At 33.5% G+C, this 23,642-nt stretch overlaps 1 protein-coding gene across 4 annotated transcripts; it reads right to left on the reverse strand.

Annotated features, from left to right (window-relative positions):
* Nucleotides 1-1,455: 1,455 nt before the first annotated feature.
* LOC100177259 (guanine nucleotide exchange factor VAV2-like) lies at nucleotides 1,456-23,642 on the reverse strand. Of its 4 annotated transcripts, none has more exons than XM_018813210.2 (26): nucleotides 23,375-23,642; nucleotides 22,216-22,326; nucleotides 21,717-21,772; nucleotides 17,715-17,804; nucleotides 17,052-17,166; nucleotides 16,342-16,494; nucleotides 15,599-15,694; nucleotides 15,248-15,352; nucleotides 13,747-13,842; nucleotides 13,245-13,316; nucleotides 12,545-12,637; nucleotides 11,715-11,846; nucleotides 11,384-11,464; nucleotides 10,801-10,913; nucleotides 9,628-9,761; nucleotides 9,063-9,161; nucleotides 8,666-8,721; nucleotides 7,647-7,704; nucleotides 7,210-7,355; nucleotides 6,813-6,875; nucleotides 5,723-5,853; nucleotides 4,098-4,205; nucleotides 3,654-3,744; nucleotides 3,079-3,271; nucleotides 2,515-2,681; nucleotides 1,456-2,281 (listed from the first exon to the last, which is right to left on the reverse strand). In XM_018813210.2, the coding sequence occupies exons 1-26, from the start codon at nucleotides 23,582-23,584 to the stop codon at nucleotides 2,237-2,239; spliced, it is 2,814 nt and encodes a 937-aa protein (XP_018668755.1). In that variant the 5' UTR covers nucleotides 23,585-23,642; the 3' UTR covers nucleotides 1,456-2,236. The 4 variants fall into 4 exon arrangements, with proteins under 4 accessions (XP_018668755.1, XP_018668756.1, XP_018668758.1 ...); XM_018813211.2 differs by lacking the exon at nucleotides 5,723-5,853 and adding an exon at nucleotides 5,215-5,309 and having other exon boundaries at nucleotides 1,458-2,281; nucleotides 7,210-7,358; XM_018813213.2 differs by having other exon boundaries at nucleotides 1,458-2,281; nucleotides 5,723-5,808; nucleotides 7,210-7,358.

Below are 23,642 nucleotides of genomic sequence, written 5' to 3' on the forward strand. Positions count from 1 at the left end.
CCAGGTGTTCTGTTTCATACAGCTCAAGTCCGCTTACACGTTATTTTATATATATATATATATATATATATGTGTGTGTGTGTGTACCTTTTCGACTAAATATTTGTCGATTTCCTCGTAACGCAACGACTATGTTGATTTGTTTAAATACGTCTATATACTTATTAAGTGATCCAAAAATGGAACCAAACGACTCATTTGCAACGCATGTGCTGTGTAAAATTTTGTGTGTTAGAAAACACAAACACATCTAACGAAGTAGCATATACCCCGCTACCATAAAACGTTGAGAATTACTCATCCAGCCAACTCTATACATCTGTATTTCATTTCCGTTCTCCAAGCTTAAATTTCAGATTCGGCATTCATGTTATAACAAGTACGTAGTTATCATTATGTGAAATTCGACCCCGAAGCTATCATAGGTTGCGGCAACCCTACCCATTTGCCTGGAGGGGATGTGTAATTGTTTATAGCGTGACAGGGCCATTTTCTTTAACCACACCCCGTAAATCGTGTAGGAATGTAACGACCAAAGTAGGTTTCGTATCAAAGCTAACTCCCCATGTGTTTATATAAGATAAACAAACCATTTAAATCATAGACAATTGCAGTGTGAAATATGTCTAGAGACTCTGTTGGGGTAAGATGGGACATGCTTTCTCTTCTTATTTTTGTAAACAAATATTATCTTAAAACCAGATCGAACCAACTGATGTTACTTTTTTAAAATAAGTATGCTATGAAACTGCCTCTACCCTGCCACACCTTATTAATTACGTTCAGATTTGGACCAGAAAACGCTTGCACACAGCGAAAGCTACTTCATCAGGCGTAAACAGAGGTCTTAATTTTGAATCGTTTTCGCTTTACATACATTGCCTAATAAATGGATTATTCGTATTGCATATACACTGTTCATTATGAATAAATGTAATTTACTTTATTCTCGCTTGGCCAAAAAAAACAGATTACGAGTTACCATGTATGTTACTTAGTGGGTGATTATGTAGTTTACACTCACCTTTGCTATTCATCCAGTGTGGAAACCAATGCATCAGGTTGTTTGCGACGTTCTCAGAGAGAGAGAGAGAGATATCTTTAAAGGTACGGACATCTTATTCAATTTATCTCGTGCCCGGTCTCGATTTAACGTGTGAATTTATCAACCAATCGGCTGGAGATATTTCCCAATGGCATACATGTTCATAACGGACACGTGCCTACTGTAAGCCAGTTTGCAACCTTTCAAGGATATATTTTGAGACCATGCAAGGTTACGATAGGCTATATGGGACTGAACACCAAACAGTCATAAATAGATATATATACACATATACATAAATAGGGCATAAAATGTGCCTAAACGCAAATGATTGCCTAAATACTCATTGCAGTACTACCCCAACAAGGATTTGAACCTTATACCCACAACACACAAACAAGAAGTGGATATACATATTCCAAACAATATATTTGGATACAACGCAGACGGAAGAGTACGGGTTCAAATACTGTCGAAGGAAGCATTATCAACCAACACAATGAAACGAAGAGGCAAGATTGAGGGTGTCTGATGCCCGTTGTCTGTCACCAAAATTTAAACCAAATAACATATTTCAACCTAGCAGACAAAAGTCCTGGAACTTTCAGCTTTTTTAAACGGATTTGGGTGATTTTTAAATTAATTCTGGGAATGGCGTTTTAAAAGAACGAAAACAAATTACGTTAAAAACCAAAAAACGAATCACATTTTAAACTTACTATGACGTAAAACATGACGTCATATGACTGATAACTCTCATGGCGAAAATGGGAATATTTACAAGTGATTATGATTCTTGCTGATTTAAGATGACGTCACATAATATTTGGTGACGTCACGAGTTTAATGACGTCACAAACGTGATGACGTCACGGCGGTCAATCATGCAAGGAGTGCTGCTGAGTGTCCTGATTATATTGAAAGCTACTGATCAGTGGATATAAGTGCGAAACGTGAAGGGGGCATCATATGAACGGGTGGCGGTAATCATAAAATCTTGCACAGCGCGAATAAAAAGTAAAAAATTCGAAGAAAATCCAAATAAATAAAGAATTTCCAACAATTGAGAAAATTTCATCATGATGCGTGAAGAATCGAATACAGTGATATTTGTTACGTCACAATCTTTTGAGAACTAAAGCATGTTCTCTCCATTTGACACAATTAAAATATCTGACATCACAATCAACATCACTGACGAATCTCCTCGACAAATGTAGCTGGGAAGTACCCCACCTGGTGGAAATATTGTTACATTAGAAGTTCCGTAGAAATTACGTTATAATAAAAAAGGGAAGAATTAAATCTGATTTTTTTTATCCTATAGAAGCCTTAAGTTTATACTACGTCATCAAACTATGACATCAGAACTCAATAACCTCATCAAACTATGACATCATCAAACATAATATTATCAAACTATGACATCATCAAACAATGATATTATCAAACTATGACATCATAACCACCTGTCCTTCCGACTCTCCTTTCCACCACCCATGTGCATCTCCCGCTGTGCTTATCACGTTAACAGGTTGCCCCTCTCTTAACCCAAGCTCCTGGGGGCTTCGGGGACTGAAGTTGAAAAGAACGACGGCTCGGCTGATCACTTCGTATTGGGTGCCGTTCGCCGCAACTGTGGGAGGTGGGGGGTTAGTAGGCGCGTATGAGGAGGTCAAAACATAGAAACATAGAATGCTGTATTAAACAAATGATTGATTTTTGTCTGTTACATATTTGCACCGGATCCTTTCGCGATTATAGAAGCTACACTTTTAAACTTTTAGAAAAATTTGGGTGACATTGTTAAAATGCAGGTACACCCATATTTCTTAAACATAGGGAACCTCATCAAATAACATGGGAATGTGATGCTTTTCAAACAATTTATGTATGATTGCTTGTATTGATGTAAACCATATATAGTCATATATAAACAATTTGTGGGTGCACGGCTCAGTACTGTGTGTTTAAATAACAATATCTTCCCTGCTTTTAATAATTGTTTAATTTATAATTATAGATCCACTCACCTATTTGTTGGGGTCCAGGTATACTGGGTCTATGTCCTTGACGTGGGACCTGGGGTTGTGGGGGGAAGTTACGCGTGTTGGGCCCCGGCATCCCTGGGAAGAAGTTGGGGTCACGATACGGAATTTGTAGCGAGGTTTCCAACCCCAAGAAGGATGATGACATGGAGTTTTCACGATAATATCGAATCAGTTCCTGGAGAATGTATAAGTTTAGTTAAAGGTTGTTGTTTTGCTGTAATTCCCGTCTCTTGGTTGTATTTATAAATCTGACCGATTTTCACTTAATTTAAAGAGATAATTTTATGAATTAGTTTACTTGAGAGCTGTTTGCTGCGATTTGGGAAGTTCTCTTCGTTGTATAAATTAATCTGATCTTTTTTTACTGTATTCGAAGCGATGTGTTAATTTTATTAAGATGTTTAGTAAATAAATACAAGGAACAGATATGAGCTAGTTTTATTGTCTTCTTTGTTTTAGTTAATCTGATATGATCTTTGTTACGTTTTAAGTTTGTAATGTTAAACCTTTTTTCAAAATTAGGTAAAAATGTGTTAATTAAGTTTGTATTAAATTACCTGCACAGATTTAAAATTCTTGCACTCAGCAACAAAATACAATCCTTCACTTGATCTATTTATACGAATATGTTTCATTTCTTTGGAATATCTGTAAAGCACAAAACATTATTAATATTGCATGTAATTTGAATTTACCACAAAAGTAAGAGTTCATAAATGTCCAAACATCAAAATATTTATTAAAAAGCAAGAGTAGCATAGGGTTTCTTATACAGTGTCTATATAATGCTTTCGGATGTTTATCTATTTTATTAAAACCATTGTTTTTATTTGGTATTTAACAAGAGTAAGTTAGAATTATGAGATGACACCAAATTTAATTGACAAAACATAAATTTTACGTATTTCTTCAAATATGACAACAACTAAACAAAGGAAAAAACATTTTTCAATGCAGATACCATGCATATAACTTCACCTATTGTTAACTAAACATCTTACATGAGACTTATAGCCAGATGTCCGTCCCTGGTTCTAACTAGGAAGGTTCCTGAAGGTTTATCGTGCAACAAATTCTCAGCCTCACCTCTGTCCATTGTTCCAGCATACCTTGTATTATGATATAATGCTTATTATGATGTCATAACAAAACTGTATGCAGTCTGTTACTATACTAACTTATAGCAACAATAAAACAGATTTTTGCACTTTTTAAAACAGTTCCTTTAACATAGTCTTGCATTTTACTTTGTGTGATCTAAACAGATTGTATTTTAAAATATTAACTTTAACTTTTATAAGTAATTTTGTATTTTATAATTATTGGTATAGTTTAATATTTATTCACTAAAATTACTTCTACACTAAAACTAATTTAATTGTTTTGTAAATGGTATGTAACAATGTTGATTGTTATGAAACACTTATTAATAAGTATTTCATGATTTGTGTCTACGGTTAGCTTTTATATGATTTCTGTGTTAGAATTTATATGATTTCTATATTAGTGATGTGCAACACCAAACACCATGCACAACCACACACAACATCATACAACTGATACACACATGGGATGTATAGGGGCAATCATAGGCACCAAACCTTGGGTGGCAAGGTAGGCAAATCCACCCTGGAATTTTCTACACAAGGCATGCAAAGAATTACAGTTTACTGTTTTGTGCGAGGTATACATTTTTTTATGTAAAATTAGTTTTATTTATAAAGGTGGACTCATATCTAGGCTAAGATAATTTTCTACTTTAAGTTTCTATTCCCATGTTACTTTATTCTTTGTTCTATTTCATCATATACATTACAATCTCAAATTGTTTTACTTTACATGGCTATTAATGGCCCCTTCGTGAATTAACGTGATACATCATGAATAAAACAGTCACTCACGAAAATATGTTTCAAGAAAATTCACAAATCATGCATTCACAGTCACTCTTGCTCACCAAATTTCATGAGACATCATGAAATTCATGATAACTCATGAAGTCATGGGAAAACCATACATTCACACCAATCTACTTCATGAGAAGTTATGAAATTACATGATAAGCATTGGGTTTCATAAAGGCTCATGAAATATGAATATACCATGCACATATTATACCAATAGAACTGCTCAAGTTGTTGGGGTGTTGAAGGCATGGGTTCAGCGACGCTGTAACCGGAGTCGGTTGATGATTGTCTGCTATGTCTGGGTTTCTGGGGTGTTGTGATTTAGTGGGGTTGTGGGGTGTTGTGGTTTAGTGGGGTTGTGGGGTGTTGTGGTTTAGTGGGGTTGTGGGGTGTTGTGGTTTAGTGGGGTTGTGGGGTGTTGTGGTTTAGTGGGGTTGTGGGGTGTTGTGGTTTAGTTCAATATGAGTGAAAGTGTTTGTAGTGTTCAAGTTTGTGTTTGAAAAAAAACGGGGAAAATAGTCATTAGAATTATGATCAAAACTTTGAAAATAAATTTATAATACCAAACTTAAAATCATTGGTATCATAAATACAATTGTGCCAAAATGGCACAAAAAAGCATAGTTTCGTGTCAAAATCCTATAAAAAAGGATTTTATGCAAAAAAAACACAAATCCACACCCAAAAATGTGTATTTGAGCCCCTAAAATAATACAAACCAGATATTCTCTTCCAATGGTATTGCTTGTTGAGGAGGTGTAACTGGGGGGTGATTGGATCGCCTTGGAAATTCACCCGGTACGCTCTGTATATCATTGTTCGAGCGTTCTGGCCGTGATGATTTAGTAGTCTGCCATGTTTTGGTTGGCATTGCATTTAACTAAACTTGGTTGACATTGCAGTTAACTAAACTTTGCTTTACAAATTTTCATGATGAGTTTTGATTTTTCGTTTTGCGATAATTTAGAAATTATGATTAAAAACTGCTTAAATAAAAAATGAAATAAAAAAATTAAACTAAGAAATGGATCACAAGTCAAGTTATATTTGGATCACAAGAATTTAGATACGCAGCTTTCAAAAATCAGAGAAGCTTGAAGCTAAAACTGATTCATTGTTTCTTAAAAGAAAACATAAACCACATTAAGTTGATATTGCCTAAGACAGCTTTAACACTGCCTTTATTTATTAAGTATAGGGAGTTATTTTAACTAATCTTGGCATGATACTGGTGAACAACTGAATGTAACTTATTAAGATTGAATAATTGTAACTTACTTGTCCTCGCAAAGCATGGCAATGTTTTTAGTTATAACACAGGTGTTCTGTTTCATACACCTCGTGCCCGCTTACGAGTGGCAATATATGTAACTGTGTGGTTAAAATTTAGTGGATGAATTACATGTTTCTGCAAAAGTAAAACAAAGGAGCTACAACTGCAGTCATGGCCATGGCAGTTCATTTAAAGCAGCTGCTGTTAAAATTTAATCTGTTGCTGTTAATACCAGGCATAATGAAATTTGAGAAATAACCTCCTCAGAAAAATGAACTTCGGTTTAACCAAGATTTAGTGTGTTCATGACAGACAAATTAATTAAAGAAAAAATCATGGGAGAATATGTGGTAATAAATAAAAAAAAATATAAAATCAGAAAAAATAGTTGTTTGTGTTATCCATGAAATAATAGGATAATGGACCAACTTTGGACCAAATCCCAGGCCACATGGCATGCCTAGTTTTAGGACCTTATAAAACGAATGAAATTTAAGAATAAATTTAAAAAAACTAAGATTTCCATGACAACTTACCACAGGACTAACAAACGAAGCTGGGAAATAACCTTTCCGATCGAGATCTGTTGTTGTGTGCCCCTGTTATGTAACAAAGGTGTCTATGACATCAAGCATCATGTCTCATATCACAATTATTAACACAAAGCTCAAAAAAGCTTCACAGCAGACTGTTATTGCTAGCAGGCAAAATGTATCACATAAATGGGATCCTTTGGTATACACCATTCATTTTAATGTAACACTGAAAAAAGTCTTGAGAATGGCTGCCAAAAATACAACAATGTATAAAAATCAGCCGTAAGCAATAATAAAAACTAAAAAAAAAAAAAAAACAAAGAATATATAATTCCATTAATTCTAAACATCAGGATTTAGGATTATGATTGGAGGTTATAAGTCACATGATACTTACCAGCCACCAATCAGAATTGACTTCTTCATCCACCATGACGTACTCGTGACTCGAGAATGAAATTGTCATTACCCCTGGAAAGGGAGGTCGGGGGTTGCCGTTATAGTCACGATGGGCCCGGTACATTGTTGGGGGCGGTACTGCTGCTGCTGGGGTGGGAAGTTGGGGTTAGTATTACTCTATAAGGGGGTGGGGGGGGTCATGAGGACTTGGGATTTAAGCTAGATTTGTTTTACTGCTGGTTTTATAACACATTTTTCCAAAAGCTGTTTCGTATTTTGAAACTTTGATGGTAGCTTTAGATCACATTTGAGCATTTCTATGAATACACAAAATTTCGTTGGTATGCCCCTTTAACAAAAAAGAGGGAAATTTAAACCCTCTTGACCCCCCTGAATTCTCTTTTATACCAATAACATGTAAAGAAACAAGCTCACCAGCTTTTAAAGGTTGAGTGGGTATACTTGGTGGTATGCTTGGTGCTTCCATGGGTTTCTGGAAAAACAAACTTGTTTAGTAATATCTATCATGTGACCTGAATAAAAGGTTGTAAAAAAAGTAAAGTTGTAAATGAAACGACTTTGCCTTCATTCAAAACTGTTTCTAACAAGAAAAAAACCTCAAAAACTGAATTTTGTAACTTAGTCTCTAAACTTCAACTCACATTTATTAAATCTAAACTAAAAATGTTTACAACAACATGCTGTAATTGCATCTTGATATTTTAAATTATTATTAACAATAATATTAAAAACTAAAATATTCCTTCCATTTGCTGCTCTAACCAACCATGTAGCACGAGTACAAAATAATCACCGAGCCTCTCCATGTATGTTATTTAAATAACAAAGGGGCAATTCAAGCCTATTTGCAATCAGCTCTAATAGGCTGAATAGAAAAAATAATTGCTTCATAATGAACATATAGTGTTGAAGAGCAGGTGTTTGAATAAATTGAACACATAGTGTATGCGCGCACTATTAGAAACAAACTTTCAACCAAAACATGTTAGTCTTGCTGTGAAATGCAATTATTTGAGTTGTGTGTGGAGTTTATTAATACTAGATCATAATGTTATTGGATATAGAGACGCCTATCTTTTAAAAAAACCAGGGTTTCTATTTGAAAATATATTCAAGTTATTAATTGATGCCTTATTAGCAAGCTACCTGTTGCAATATGCACCAAGAATATTCACATATGATATTGGGAATAGGGATATATTACTTTTCCATGTCTGGTATTTAATTAACAACTTTTTGAAAATTAAAAAATGGAACCACACACACACAGTGGCGCAGCCAGGAAAAAAATAAGAGGGTGGTTTTAAATTTTTTGTAATTTTTTAAAATGTTTCTTGGTTTATAAGGCGGGGGGGGGGGGTTCCAGACCCCCTGAACCTCCCTGGCTGCGCCACTGCACACACAAACGAAATCCACATAACATAACAACTTACTTTATCAAAAGGACGAGTTCTTTTGCCTCGCTGTGGAACTTCAGGTCCTGATGAACCTGACAATCAATATTATGATGTCACAGTGGTATGTGTAAAGTCACAAAGAAATGAACATAAAGAACGATATGAGAAGGCTTTAATTTTTAAAATGAAGATGGCGTTATGTGTTTTAGCACTCCAGTTTTACACCTTAACACAGATTTAACCTGATGTTAAGTGGTTCTACAAACAATCCGAGCTAATTATACGGTATTCGAAACATTAATTAATGAGATTTCCTATATTTGCAACCATGAATTAAACTACATTTAATAATATCACCCCAGATTTAGCTTAAAATAAAAACGTGCTTTTTGTGCTTATGACACATATAATGTAACTATGACATCACAATTACCTGCGTTGGGCGGGTAAAGTCGTGAAGCTCGAACTGCTTTGGAATCGAGTTTCTTCAAAATTTCTCCGAGGCAATGTTTGTGACATTTAGCATTTGTACCTTATATTAAACAACATGGAGTAAATGATGATGTTCCATTTAGATGAGGTACTACAGTGAGGCGTGCCATGGAACCTGAGGTTTGGCCTATTAACTTTGACACCCAGGGTGCTACATTCCATGGTACATTAATGACCACTGGGTTGAAGCATTGTCTTAAAGGGTCTTGCCCAAGGATACATAGGTTTATTATTATTTTCAAACCCGCCTGGTTACAATGCAAACTCCTAACCATCGATCAAAGGCACCGGTCCTAATGTAATGTAGTCATGATAAAAAAAATGTAGTCATGATAGTACAATAGAATAGACCCAACCAATAAAAATGGTGTCACCCACAAAGTTACATATGTGGTAACTCGTAAGCTGGCACGAGGTGTCTGAATTGGAACACCCGTGTTATAATGACTGTCATTTTTTTTTATGTGAGGATAAAGTAAGTTAAATTCAGTGAACATGAAACTCACTTTGACACCAGTATCCCTGGTAGAAAGTCCCCAGTAACAACTTGTTACAATTGTTGCAGTAAGTAGGCTCAGAGAATGAATGCATCTTGAAGTTGTGGGATTTGTTCTTCAGTTCTCGTGGACTGATGTTGTCACTGTATGGGAGTATGATGGAAGTTATGATACAACAACATAGGCAGTGGCGCAGCCAGGGGGGTTTAGGGTGTCGCGCCCCCCCCTCTTTTGAAGCGAAAAAAAATTACAAAAAAAATATTTTCGAAAATTTTTTGATTAAAACCCCCCTATTTTTTTCTGGCTGCGCCACTGAACATAAGCATTAAATATTTCGAAGTTTGAACAAAATATGGAATGTATGGAAACTATGACTGTACTGTGTATGTTGTAATTGTAATCTCTATCTTTTATATCTAACATAGGTCGTCATGTTTGTATTTAAACTGACCAAATAAATAAACGCAGCTACTTTAAATATGGTGTTACAACAGCAGAGGTTTTAAATTTTTGGTTAACAAAATCTATTTTCCAATTAAACACCAGATATTTTTATCGTTCAGTTATTTCAATTGGGTAACTCTTATTTCTGCTAATCATTTTTATTTATTCTTTGCCGCTTTAATAAAACCCCAAATAAAACTGGAATTTTATTCTATATGAGTGGGGTCTACAATCTAGAACAGTAGTTCTCAACCACCAGCCCGCGTCAACCTTCCTGCCGGGCCGCAAAATATATTACAATTTTGTATCTTAAATCAAAATGCAAGATGCTGAAGTCTTGTCCATTGATTAAAGAAATAAAAGATCAAACTTTAAACTGATTCAGAACTTTGCCAGTTTCCGTAATTTGCAGCACTGTGACGGAACATAGAGTTCATGGTCTACTTTGGATTTAATTACATTTTAGGTTGATTTTTGAAGGTCCACCGGCCAAAAAAATTTGTTTCGAAATTTTACCACCTGCGAGCTGAAAAGGTTAAGAAACACTGATCTAGAACTAAGATGTAGGCCAGAGTCAATTTTTGAAAGTACACTGGTCCGCAAAATTTGTTTTGAAATTTTACCGGCCCGCAAGCTAAAAAGGTTGAGAAACACTTATCTAGAACATAAATGCCTAAGCTGTAGACTAGAGTTGGCCATAACTCCAACATACACTGTTATAATGGTAGATATTCTTACAATGAGTCCTTGAGTTTTTCGATCCACTTAGTTTTATCCATAGCTGTCTTTGCGTACAACATGTAGGAGTTACACCCATTCTTTGTGGCTGACAAACACCAGTTCCATGTCCACTGTTAAATTTAAATAGTAGAATCACACATATATATATATTCATACAATGAGTGTTTACGCATCACAATATCTTGATTGAAAAACATGGTTCTGAATACCGAAAATTTGACTTTTAAAATATTATTATGTGACCAATTATATTCGGTATTATTCCTTGAAGTAAAAGCTTTGTACAAATTACTAAGATGTTTGGGGTGCAGGCCACAGTTTGCCCATACACCACTAAATAATTAGATTAAAAATTAATTCTTACCTCCTAAAACAAAATAAAACAGCATAAACATAGAAATCACATTTTATTCTTACCTTCATTCCTTTAGAATGCTAAGTATATTATTTCTATTAGGAGTTACAACATTATAGAATAAATTGATACTTAACTGGTTCAAAACAAGAAAATAATAGAAATTGAATATATAACAAGACAGTAATAGAAATAGCATTAATATATAACATAGAAACATTATACCTTTCCACCCTTGGATTGTTGAATTTCTTCGAGTTTATATTCTTCCAAACGAAGAAGATCTTTTAGATGGTAATTCCCGTTCTAAATAGGATTGTGGTTTACAGCAGTGTTTTACAACTAAAAAAGCAAGCAGGCCAGTATAAAAAAACCAGGACCTAATTTTATTTAGATAAATTTTTTATAATCTATATTTTTAAAGACACTAAAAGTACTTATAAACTATCAAAACAGGGTTTAATTTTTAGAACAACATGTACCTATATATATATATATATATATATATTATTATTGCTTCATGCACATCATGTACACATAAATCTATGGTATATACCTCTTCTTTGGTCATGAAAAGTGCTTGATCAAACAGGAATGTGTTTCTTGATTTTGCTTTTTTATCCATCGTACTTTTAATACGAAGTTCTCCATCTTTCTGCAGTCGTCCGTACGAGTTCAATGGTATTTGCTGCAGGTTTGATTTGTTTACACGAGGATCAATGATTCAAAGAAATTGGTTATTTAACAACTAGTGTGTGGGTTTAACAAATAATTAACACTGTGTTATGGACTTGACATAAAACTATTTGAGAAAAAATGACAAAAAAAGGATGGCTGCGAAACCCAGAAAAAAATATATGAAAACATGTTTTGTGCATGTATTATGATGTCATAAGCTTTATAATGATTCGTTGTTGATCAGCGAAGATTCTTTGAAAATGAATGGCAAAATAATTCTTCAAAACCTGGTACTCAAGACTGGCAATGCATAGAAAACAAAATAAAAGGTTATGTACAATAGGGGGTAAGAGATTGGGAGTAAAAATATAAAACCATTATGACATGCTGTATTTATTTTAAAATAAAGGACAGACAGTTATCTGGTCTAAATAATACAATACAGACAATAGTACACTATATACTAAACCAATGTAGTGGGGATTTTAGTAGGAAGTGCCTTTTTGTTTAACAACCGAAACAGTTAGAAGGTAATTGTTTTATAAAGTAATATTCATGTGTGTACTCATACAAGGCTTAACCATTTTCTTAGGGATTTTAGTTGTATTTATAAAGTGGTACTGCCTTATAGTTTAACAACCACTACATTAAATAAGAAACACAATCAACTGTCAACTGATATAATTCTGTTTATATACGAATACTTACTGTTGAATATTCAACTAGACAAGACTGGACTTGGTTGATTGTGATCAACATCTCACTGTCTCTTTTCACTTCATTCACATAATGAGATAACTCCTGTGTTAAAACAATATTTATAAGTAACCAAAATAATATAAATAAAATATACCAAGTTAAGCATACAGCCATGAAAAAGTAAAACTTTGGACAGACATGAATTTTTATATAGAACTCATGGAATGGTTTCTTATTTTATTGACTTTTTTCTATTTCTTTTCACTGCCATTGCTAACAAGCATGACTTATGGGACGTAATCTTTTGGGAAATCTGGGATAAATGATTCAGATCTTAGTAAAAGCCATTGTTTCGTCACCAAGGTTAGTTCATTTTGCCTTCAACATGCCTATTTTTCAACAATAGGCCTATCTTTTGGAAACCAGGGTTCTCCTAACCCCTATGTTGAAGTTGTTGCTTTAATTTATAAGTAACCCGTTACTATAATATATGTACCAATATCATTCATTCCATTCCTTTCTTTGAGGGTGAGGACCATGTCAATAAGAACCAGGGATTTAGGCCCGGTGTGGCCCATTACCCCAACACCCAGGCCAATATCATTCACATAACATAGAGCATTATAATTAGTTGCAGGACATGCATGTTTATCCTTGTGTTACTTACACATGGCTTCAAATAAAACATTAGTTTAAAACTTTCACCAACCTGCATGGACTCCAGGGCTCCAGCAAGCTCCCCTTTGTCAGGATGCTTATCTATTGTGTGCTTGTTTAATTCCTACAAATAAATAATATGCTTGTTTAATTCCTACAAATAAATAATGTGCTTGTTTAATTCCTACAAATAAATAATATGCTTGTTTAAATCCTACAAATAAATAGAAAAAAGCAACAAATAAATTGTGTACTTTTATCTTCATTTAAACTACACCATTTTTCCAATACTAATTAACTTAGATTAGTCTTAAAATATTTATATACGCATGCGTGCGTAACTTTTAACAACACTGATGAAGCAGTGATGCTTATTGGTTTTTATCTTCCTTGACTAATGCAGTGTAAAAAATCCATGATATGCCTACCCTGCCACCACAGGTTTGGCGTCCATGTATATTATATTATCATGTATATATTTCAAACACCCACTTATTGTATGCTTGTACTGGAAACTAAATATATTCCAACACACATAACATAAACCCACCCACCTTAACCAGCAACTGATACTTCAGTATACGTTGCATAGGAACACATAGTAACTCGCGTAACTTGAATTTACTTGGGCTAGCCCTTGCTTCACATTCCTGGAAGTTTATATTTGTTAAGTTTAATATCAAATAGTAAGATATAATATACAAACCGGTAATAATAAGGTATGGATGATGCCAAGATGGTATATCACATACTATATACATTGTAACATACTATATACAATAAGACAGTACATACAATACAAAGGTATTACATATACATTCTAAGATTCTATATATAGAAGGGTGGGGGAAGATGGGACACCTTTTCCCAACCCTACTAAACGCACAAAGATACTATATCACATACTAGGATATTATACACACACAAAATACTATAAGTGCCAGTAAAAGTACATGGCAAATAAACTGTATTGCAGTGTTTTGTGTAAGGTTAATACACCCACTATACACGCAACAGAAAGTCTGATATGAGCTCTTGTTTACATAAGTTGTAAGTATAAGTACCGTAGTAATATTATGACATATACTTTCACTTTCCTATGGCAAACTCATTGCTTTTATAATATACTACTGTAGGGTAAGATGGGACACCTTTAGCACATAATATTCAAATATACTGATCGTGTTTTAAACAATAAACAACAGCTTTTGGGTGTCATGAAGGTACGGTTTTATAATTCTTTGCATTTTCTTTGCTTACTACCAAATGGGACGCAAAAATAGGATGAAAAGGTGTCCCATCTTCCCCCAACGTAATATACAATGTCATTGACATAGATGAACTTCAAGGTAACTGAGTTGCTAAGTTAAGTTGTTGCACAAAGTACATACATTGTAAAGTATGGAATAGGATTATTTTAATGCATAGTTACATACAGTCAAATACATTAACACAAGTACATTAAACAAGATCAAACAGATGGTTGTTAAGTTCTTAAGTAACTACTTTCACTTTAATTTTAATGGACTTATATTGTCAAAGTTAAATACAGTACATGGCCTATACATAAATAACGTCTACATTCCAAAAACACTAAAAAGTGCTTAACACAATGTCATTGGTGCTTTAAGAAAACAGAAACGAATGTGAAATACGCAAAAACGAGCAGCCTTTAACAGGAATATACGTTCTAGATGCAATCCCAGTTTTGCAAGTTCATATTACATGTAACATAACAGACTCAAAGGTCAGAGTCAATGTTTACCTTTGTTTAAGCACAGTCTGGCTGTGGCTAGGTACTTGCATTATAACAATGGATACGGGGTTCTGTGGCAGGTATGTGTCCTTCGATAATACACTCAACAGTAATTGCTTCAACCTTGTGCTTACTAGTGGCTTATAGCACCCTGGGTGTTGGAGTAATAAACCAACTCTGGCCTAAACCTCTGACCCCATTGTGTGCGTAGCAATATAACCTCACCAACTTAGTATATATTATACCACCCCCCAGAGGTGATGGTCAATGTTTGGAATCACATAAAACACCCATCTTACCTCAACAAACATACCAGACCTCGGGTTCATTTTCTTCACATCTTCTAAATGATCTTGAGCATCAATTAACTTGCTGCAGTATAACCCATATAAGAGGAAACGGTCCTAAAATTGAAACATCATGAAAATTACAATATTTCTGTTATAATTTCCATGCTTGCAGTGCTGGAACCCCAGGAAGAAGGCAGGTATAGGTGTTCTTACAATAAAAAAGTATTCCAACAATTTTAGATTTTATTCTAGCTTATCTTAACACACACTACTGCAGTAGGTGGGCCTTGAACATTGGGTACTTGGGCCAGGATTTGTACATTGGTCAGATTTGTACATAAAAATATAAAACTAAGCAACCTTAAACTTAAGGAACGGCCTGCTTAACGTGGAAGGACTTTCACTTGAACTTTTCTCCAACTCACGAAGAAAATCTTGATGAATTGGAAGTAGATCCTGTAGATTTATTTATTTAGTTATATACCACAGTAAGCGGTGAAACTCATGTACAACATGATCATTTCGGTATTTTTAAACAGGTTTTAAAGCCACAAATTTGGGAAGTTAATAGTTAAGGTTTATATTATTAGTTACATACTATAGAAAGTGGCGAAACTTGTGTACAGCAAGATTGTTCCAGCATTTTGAAACAAAGTTTTAAAGCCAACAAATTTAGAAGTTAAATGTTAAGAGGGTCAAAGGCAATGTTTTTTCAGCCTTTAATTGTTCATGGCCCTCTTTTAGAACATTTAACACTGAAAAAAACCCTGCTCCACTGTAATACCATCAGATCTGGTATTTTATTTACCACTTTGCAGCAAACAGTCTTAAAAATATAACGCAAACCAGAAATAATTTGTACTCTTTTTAGGCTTTAGCTTCGAAGTCAGATCAGACTGACACCTAGTCTTCAATTTTAAGGGAATTGTAAGCTTTGAACTTTAAACATTGAATAGTCAACCTAGTATTAACAATACATAGAAACTACTAAGACACTAAGACGCATGACACATAAATAATGGTTTTAAACTGTAGGCATTGAATAGTCAACCTTGTATGATGCCTTCATGCCCAACTAAGATACTAAGTCACATGATACCTACCTCTATATTCATAAAGATTGCCCTTATATCTTTCTCATCAATCCCTTGGTGTTGTCGGAAAGGTTCAATGAACTTTCCCACCATCATAGTAAGGTGTTGGACGTAGTTTCTCTCTGTCTCAATTATCTCAGTGATGCAATAACCTCGTTTGTCCTGTTGGATGTAACAATCTTTATAAAAGATGTATTAAAAATTTCTTACTTTACTATAATAATTATATACATATTTATATCGTTGAGGGAAAACCAAAGCAGCTTATTTCACATTTTTAAGTTTTGCTCAAAGGTTACTAAAGTGAGTCCGCTGCCCTACCACATGCAAAGTTGTGAAAAAGACACTTTGAAAAAATGTGTGTGTGGGTGTTTTGAAAAAAATGTGTGTGTGCGTGTTTCAAAAAAAATTAAAAAAATGTGTGTGTGTGTGACAATCCTCATTTGGTTTTACCTCGACCATAAATATAAATGCAATTTTTTGCTACAAGTATAGCACAAGTAGTTTGTATAAAGTTCAACTTACTTTAAGGTTTATTTAATATCATGTCAGTGTAGTTTGGGCAATTTAATGTATTTATAAGTCAGATCTTAGGATAACACTTAACAGTAGTACCTATTTTTTTATGTATATATAACCGTTTTTTTTGTTATTGTATGTTTATTTAAAAAACTCAGAACTTAGATCAAAACATTAACAGCCACAACATCCCAACTTACCTTCAAGGTTCCAGTTGCTTGTTTGACAGCGATAAGCGAACCATAGATCCCTTCATCAACGTCCTCGGGTACGGAGTCGTATAAATTCTCTTCCTCGTCTGCAAGGTCTCGTTGACTGGAGTAAAGTAAAATATGAATAGTCGATATATAGTAGGGTGGGAAAAGTTAAAGTTAGTTTCAATGCTCACTAAGTTAAAAATGTGTTTCAGTGATGTAAAGTTTAATGAAAAAAACATCTAAAAAAAGTGGAAAAGTGTTTGTAATCAAGAAAAGGTAAAATGTAACTAGGTAACATAAAAGTAAGGATGGGGGAAGATAGGACACCTTTAGTATCAAAATATCCTGATCCTGTTTTAAACAATAAACAACAGTAAATGGGAGTCCGTGAGAAAGCGGTTTCATAATTCCTTGAATGTTTCCTACCAAATGGAATGAGAAGATAGAATGAAAAGGTGTCCCATCTTACCCAACTTTACTATATATGCAAAGTTTAATAAAAAAAAAGATTAAAAAAGTGAAAAAATGTTTGTAATTGTCTAATTGAGAATAAAGAAATTGGCGAAAGAATGGACAAAAATATCAGAAAAAAAGAAGAAAAATGTTCTTACTGAAACAAATAATCTTATTTTATGTTTCTTTTTCTTATTTTATTACACAACCCACCTAGCCATATCAGCAAGGTTACTGTAAATATCTTCTTCTTCTTCATGGTTGTACATTTGTTTACGACCAACATGGCTTTCTGGGAATGGCCTGTATAATAAATGGGTGAAGTTTTATTCACTTATATCTAATTTTATTTCTCTATACTTAATTTTTTTCAGTCATAGCTATTTTTTCAGTCATACGGACTCATACCTAATTCAATATCTTTAAAAGGTTGGATATTTAAACTGGTGGGCAGGTAACTGAACATATAAGTTGCTAAATTGTATTTAAATCTGTATTCAAACCTCTTCATCGCCGTTTTTTAGTGTTTAGTAAAACCTGAGGTGATGTTTTAACCCATAGTTGTCAAGCATAGGAAACCTTATTGATTAATGTGATAAATAGAAATTACTTAGGAAGCTTAACTATATATAGTGTGACCTCAAAACTTAAAACATTAGGACAAAGGGTATTATACAATAAAAATCCAAAAGATCAATAATTATTAAGATGATATGCCTGGCAGGAAGAGCCAGTTTAAGAATGGCAACTGGGAGTTATATATTATTTTTTGAGTTGTGTAACTTAAAAACACAATTACTAGCATAAGTTTAACAACAACAGCTTTTAACTTAAAAACTTCATGATATATTTTAAGCAGTGTGGTTTTTCTTTATCGCACAGACTTTTCAAAAACAATTACAGTCAATTATGTATATATTTATTATTTTATATAAATGAGGTTTTGGGCAACATGGGACCTGAGATGTAGACCGCAGTTGGCCCTTTAAGCTTTACCGCGAGTCAATTACATTATAAGAACATTGATTCATGCGGTGACACTGCTTAGTAATATGCAAATTCAACAAATCACCTCATTTCTAAATTAAGCGGAGACTACAATGAAATTATAATGATTGCTTCCTAGTTAATACCTGGCACATGATCAATACACCAACTTGGTGTAAAAGGAATTTTAAACATTAAACTGAGTATTAGTGAACATATAATAGTTATATGAAAGTCAGATTACGTAAACACTATAATTAAAAGTTCTTTAAACCTTGGAATGCAAGTTAATAGGCACTTATGCTATACCATATAATGCGTGGTTTACTTATATGGTTTTAGTTCTAAGCTTTAAGCTTTGTTTCATTCAATTTACTGGAGTGAATGTACAAGTTAATACACAGTAAAACTTAAATGCCTTGAAATCAATAAGCACCCATATAAAATAACCGTAAGATTGCTACAGTCTATAGTCTAAAGATATAAAATATTGATTTCTTATATAAGTAAACAATATATTTTACTGTCACAAACTGTTTGAATAAACTGTATATGGGATGTTGCACAACACCTGATTTTAACATACAATTTTGTTTGTGTAATGGTTAAACTGCATACAATGAAAGCAACAATGATATGAAACTAAGTCAACCAACTGCAGAATTCAAAATTTGTGATTTCGTCAATTTTTAAATTTTTATTTAATCTTCTGAAAACTGTTTAAAGTGTTTCAGCGTGAAGAAATCTTCACAAAGCTGAACTTAACTTATTTATGTTAAGGTAAGTAGATACAGCAGTTCAATGAAAGGTGTTTGTGACACAACAGAATGATTCATTGCGTGTTTCCTTGTGTAGGCTGCAGTGTGGGACCACAACACACGCCAGCTTGTATATTTACACTGAAACTTTATCCAAAAATTTAATTTTAACTAAATATTCAAATTAAATAAAATTTCTCAGCAGTTTCAATTTTCCGTAACATTTGCAACAGAGGAGCAGAATATTAAATACCACAGTGACGTTATGCTAAAACTGTTTTTAGAACATTTTTTATCCCTGACAAACCTTTGGCTGAGTTTTCAGCAAACATTAAATATGATGCAATTTCTCAACAAATTCTGTTAATCATAATATTTTCTTGAAATCTTGAGAATGAAATAAATCTCTTAAAAATTTCTATTTTTATTCCCATTTGCAGTTAACGTATCTTAAAAATAAAGGCTCAAGGAAACATGTATACTCAGTACAGTATTACTGTAAGCGTCTTAAGGTATTACGAATCACCGGCGGTATGTTCATATGTTGCATATTTACTTAGAGTAAAATGAGCTTGTATAACTTACTCAACTCATTTAAGCACATCATTTATAATTATTGCCTTTACAAATTGAGAGGTTTTCAAGCCAATGTATTGTGTCTTACATCATGCTTGTTATGCTAATCTACATTTATACTTAGGTAAAATAAAGTGATCTAATGATCTTATGTAATGCCTACAAACAAACATTATAGACATGATTGTGTCAAGCATATAACAGCACACTTTACATTCTTTTGTAACTATGTCAGAAGCCGCACTTATCCATAGTAGGAAAAAATGTTATTTATTTTCTCCTATTGTAATAGGAGGCATAAGGTAGGTTTACACATACATGGTGTATTATACAAAGTGTATTACATGATAACATGAGAATAAGAAACTCTATTCAGTTACAGGACTTCCTCATTCAGATGACACAATGTGCCTAACACTAAACTATGGTATGCCACAAGCAATAATATACAGGGCTGTCATTGTTTTCCTTTCTACATTAAATTGAAATTTTGTATCAATTTAATTGAAGTTGAAAGCGTAACGATAAATTGTTCCCTACCGTTCAAATAAAAACAAAGTTCCAATCAATGTTATAAACTATTTTATGGACAAAGGAAAATTGGTGTGTTTGTTGTTTAGTGCTTAAAGACTGAACGAGTTAATGGGCAATGGTTTGATTTTTAGGAGTTACAAAACTCGATTATATTTGTTGTTTCCATGTTTATATCATCACAATTATGTTCTGAACTGAAACTCCTGATTACAAAACAGGGTTTTTTTAACTGAACACAGTGGTTTCTTAAGGAAGTCATAACAGACAAAAGACAGAACATTGTGGAAGAAAAGCAGACCTCTGCTTATGACTTTGGCACTTTTAGAAACGAATAATATAACAGGCGTAATAAACAAATCTAGGGGATTTTTTTAGGGAGTAGGACGTATATGAGTATATATATGAGTTCCATAAATACATCAGACAAACAGGGAAATTAAGAAACAGATATTAGCTGAGTAAACAATGCACATGTGTGTTACAAGATTGGTTTATATACTGTACAAATATTTAGTATATTTATTAACAAATAAACCAGACTGCTGCTTTTCCAAGAAATATCTATAAATTACGACCGAGCGCACAAAATCTACTTTCGTTTTGAATGAGAACATGATCTTAACGAAAGACCGGTCACTGATCCTACAACTCGTTTGCATTTGCAATGCAGTGTTACATTACATACAGTTTGGTTTATTTTTAAAATGTATATATATTGTATATATATATATATACTTTAAATCTACCAAAGGTTAAAGCTACAGCCAATTTGATACTTTTCAACAAAGATACTTTTTTTATTAAATTGAAATACAAACCGTTGAAGATATCTAAGAAAACACAAGTTTCAAATTCTAAACAAGTGAAAAACATGAAATATTTCTGGTATGGTGAAGTAAGTAAACAAGAATAAAATGTGTATAGGTTGTTAAAGCCTGGTGTATTATAATTCTAAAATAGACCTTCTGAAAATAGTTTTGTTTTTTTTTCAATCTTTTAAGAACCAATAACAACCAAAATAACAAACTATTGCTAGAAGATCTGTTTCAGAATTATAAAAAAGCTTTTGCCAAACCGGCTCATATAATCCAAAAAAACGAAAACCGAAATGGCATAAAATCGCTGATTCAGCAAACCGAGCCTTTACTGCATCCCATATATACAGCCAGTGGCGCAGCCAGGGGGGTTTCGGGGGTCGTGACCCCCCCCCCTTTTAAAACAAAAAAAAATTATTTAAAAATTTAAAAAAAAAAAATGTGAACAATTTTTTGATTAACCCCCCCCCTTTTTTTTTCTGGCTGCGCCACTGTATACAGCCTTGAGCCTATGTTAGTTTATGTAATATAGAAAAGCAACAAACCTGAACTTATACTGGGATGCTGGGGTTTGTGAAAGTAAGGATAAAACTTGAAGAACCTAAAACATGGTTTAAAATTTAGAGGCAAAGCAAACGAAACACATAACATTATAATAAAGAGTAAGTCATTTTTTAAATTTTACTTTTACAAAGATCAGATTAATTAAAACAGCGAAAGAGAAGGAAATTAGCAGCAAAATGACCATTGTTGTAAACTTTAAGAACTTATGAGTTCAAATATAGCTTATTAGAAATGTAATGGTTAAAAGTTCATGACTTTAATATGCTATAAATATATTTTGATTAAAAGCACATATTCACTTTATTCATAAGCGTTTGGGTCTGACAATAAAGTTTAGCAATCTTTTATATATATATATTATAAGTAATAAAGTAATAACTATAAATATGGCCAAAATCCAAAAAAATGTTCATAACAAAACCTCAACCACATATAATAAGGTAATAACATAATAACTACACTTTTTATTTCATATTTTACCAGAGGAATATTGGTCATGTCATAGAGATCTGAAGGCAAGAATGTCTCCTGCAGTCTGAACACATTGTTCAACGCATGTAGAGTGGTTCGTATGTTTTGTAAGCATGAGAACTGTAAAAAGAAAATTTGGTTAAATAGTAGGTAATCATAGGCAGATACAATGATCATACAGATCCATACGCCCATAGAAGCCAGACTTTTATGAATGCAGGGGTCAGGGGTGGGGATGCACGCTACAGAATAATTAGGTATTTTAGGATATCCTAGAAACTTTATTTCGAACCCAGAATTCCGAATCTTTTTGTATTTATAAGAAAAAACGTATGAAGTCAAACAGCCAAGCCGAAACGTATAGCAACCTTTTAAAAGCTGCTGCGAAACGTACCGAATTTCGTAATTAGATTAGAATATAAAAGGATTCAAAATTCTGTAATGTGCATCCCTATGCAGGGTGACACAAATCTAACCTATTAGTTGTAATGTTTACTGATAAATACAGTGTAGAAAAAGTCTGGAGTATGGCATGTGTGCTACCCTAGGTTTGGTGTCAATGTGTAGCCAGATTTGCCAGCAGTAGGCACCTTACACGATACATAATGTTTTATTAATGCGTAATTTAATTAAATTTACGAGCAATGCATTATGCACCTTTTGAGTAGGAGTGCAGCGCATAAAACTGTTGCATAAATTAAAGATTGCTTAAACCAAATGTTTAAAAACTAAACCAAAATTTAAAAGCTAAACAAAATGTTACATAAAAATTAAAAAAGCAAACAGGTCAAAAAACAATATTGAAATTTGATAAGCATATGTGACCAAACACAACAGATCATATTCAAATTATAACTGGCAAAAATTTGTTATGTAATAGAACTGAAGGAAAAATCAATATAATTATATAATACAGTATAATATATATTTAAATTGTTTCATCAGCTGCAGATATGAGCAAGGACAAAAAAATATTCCTTTGCAAGGGCACAAATTGTTCTTTGCAAGGGCACAAATTTACACTGTTCGTATAAATGATGTACCTAAGTAGTCAGGGTGTTAGGCTAATATACTAGAACGCGCCTGAACTGAACCCCAGGTCCTTGACGAAGGCCCCACCCACATATAATAGAATCTTATACACAGGTATCTTTACATTTACATATACCTGTAACATTTGTGGTCGTAAATTAATTTGAGTGAAATCCACTGATCCAGGTTGAATCACATTAAGCAGGTTACACAGTATCACTCCATCTCTTAATGTTTGTGCCAGGTCAAACACAACAGCATGAGGTTGGCAGGTTTTATGGTCTCTGGGCAGTACACCAGTGTCCGTCAGCCAGCGTACACACTGACGCCACAATTCCTTCTCCATTTTAAAAGCTAAACTACATTACAGAGGCAGCAGTTGCTGTGGGAAAATATTTTGGGCA

This window comes from Ciona intestinalis, chromosome 9 (assembly GCF_000224145.3).
Source record: "Ciona intestinalis chromosome 9, KH, whole genome shotgun sequence".
NCBI classification, from domain to species: Eukaryota; Metazoa; Chordata; class Ascidiacea; order Phlebobranchia; family Cionidae; genus Ciona; species Ciona intestinalis.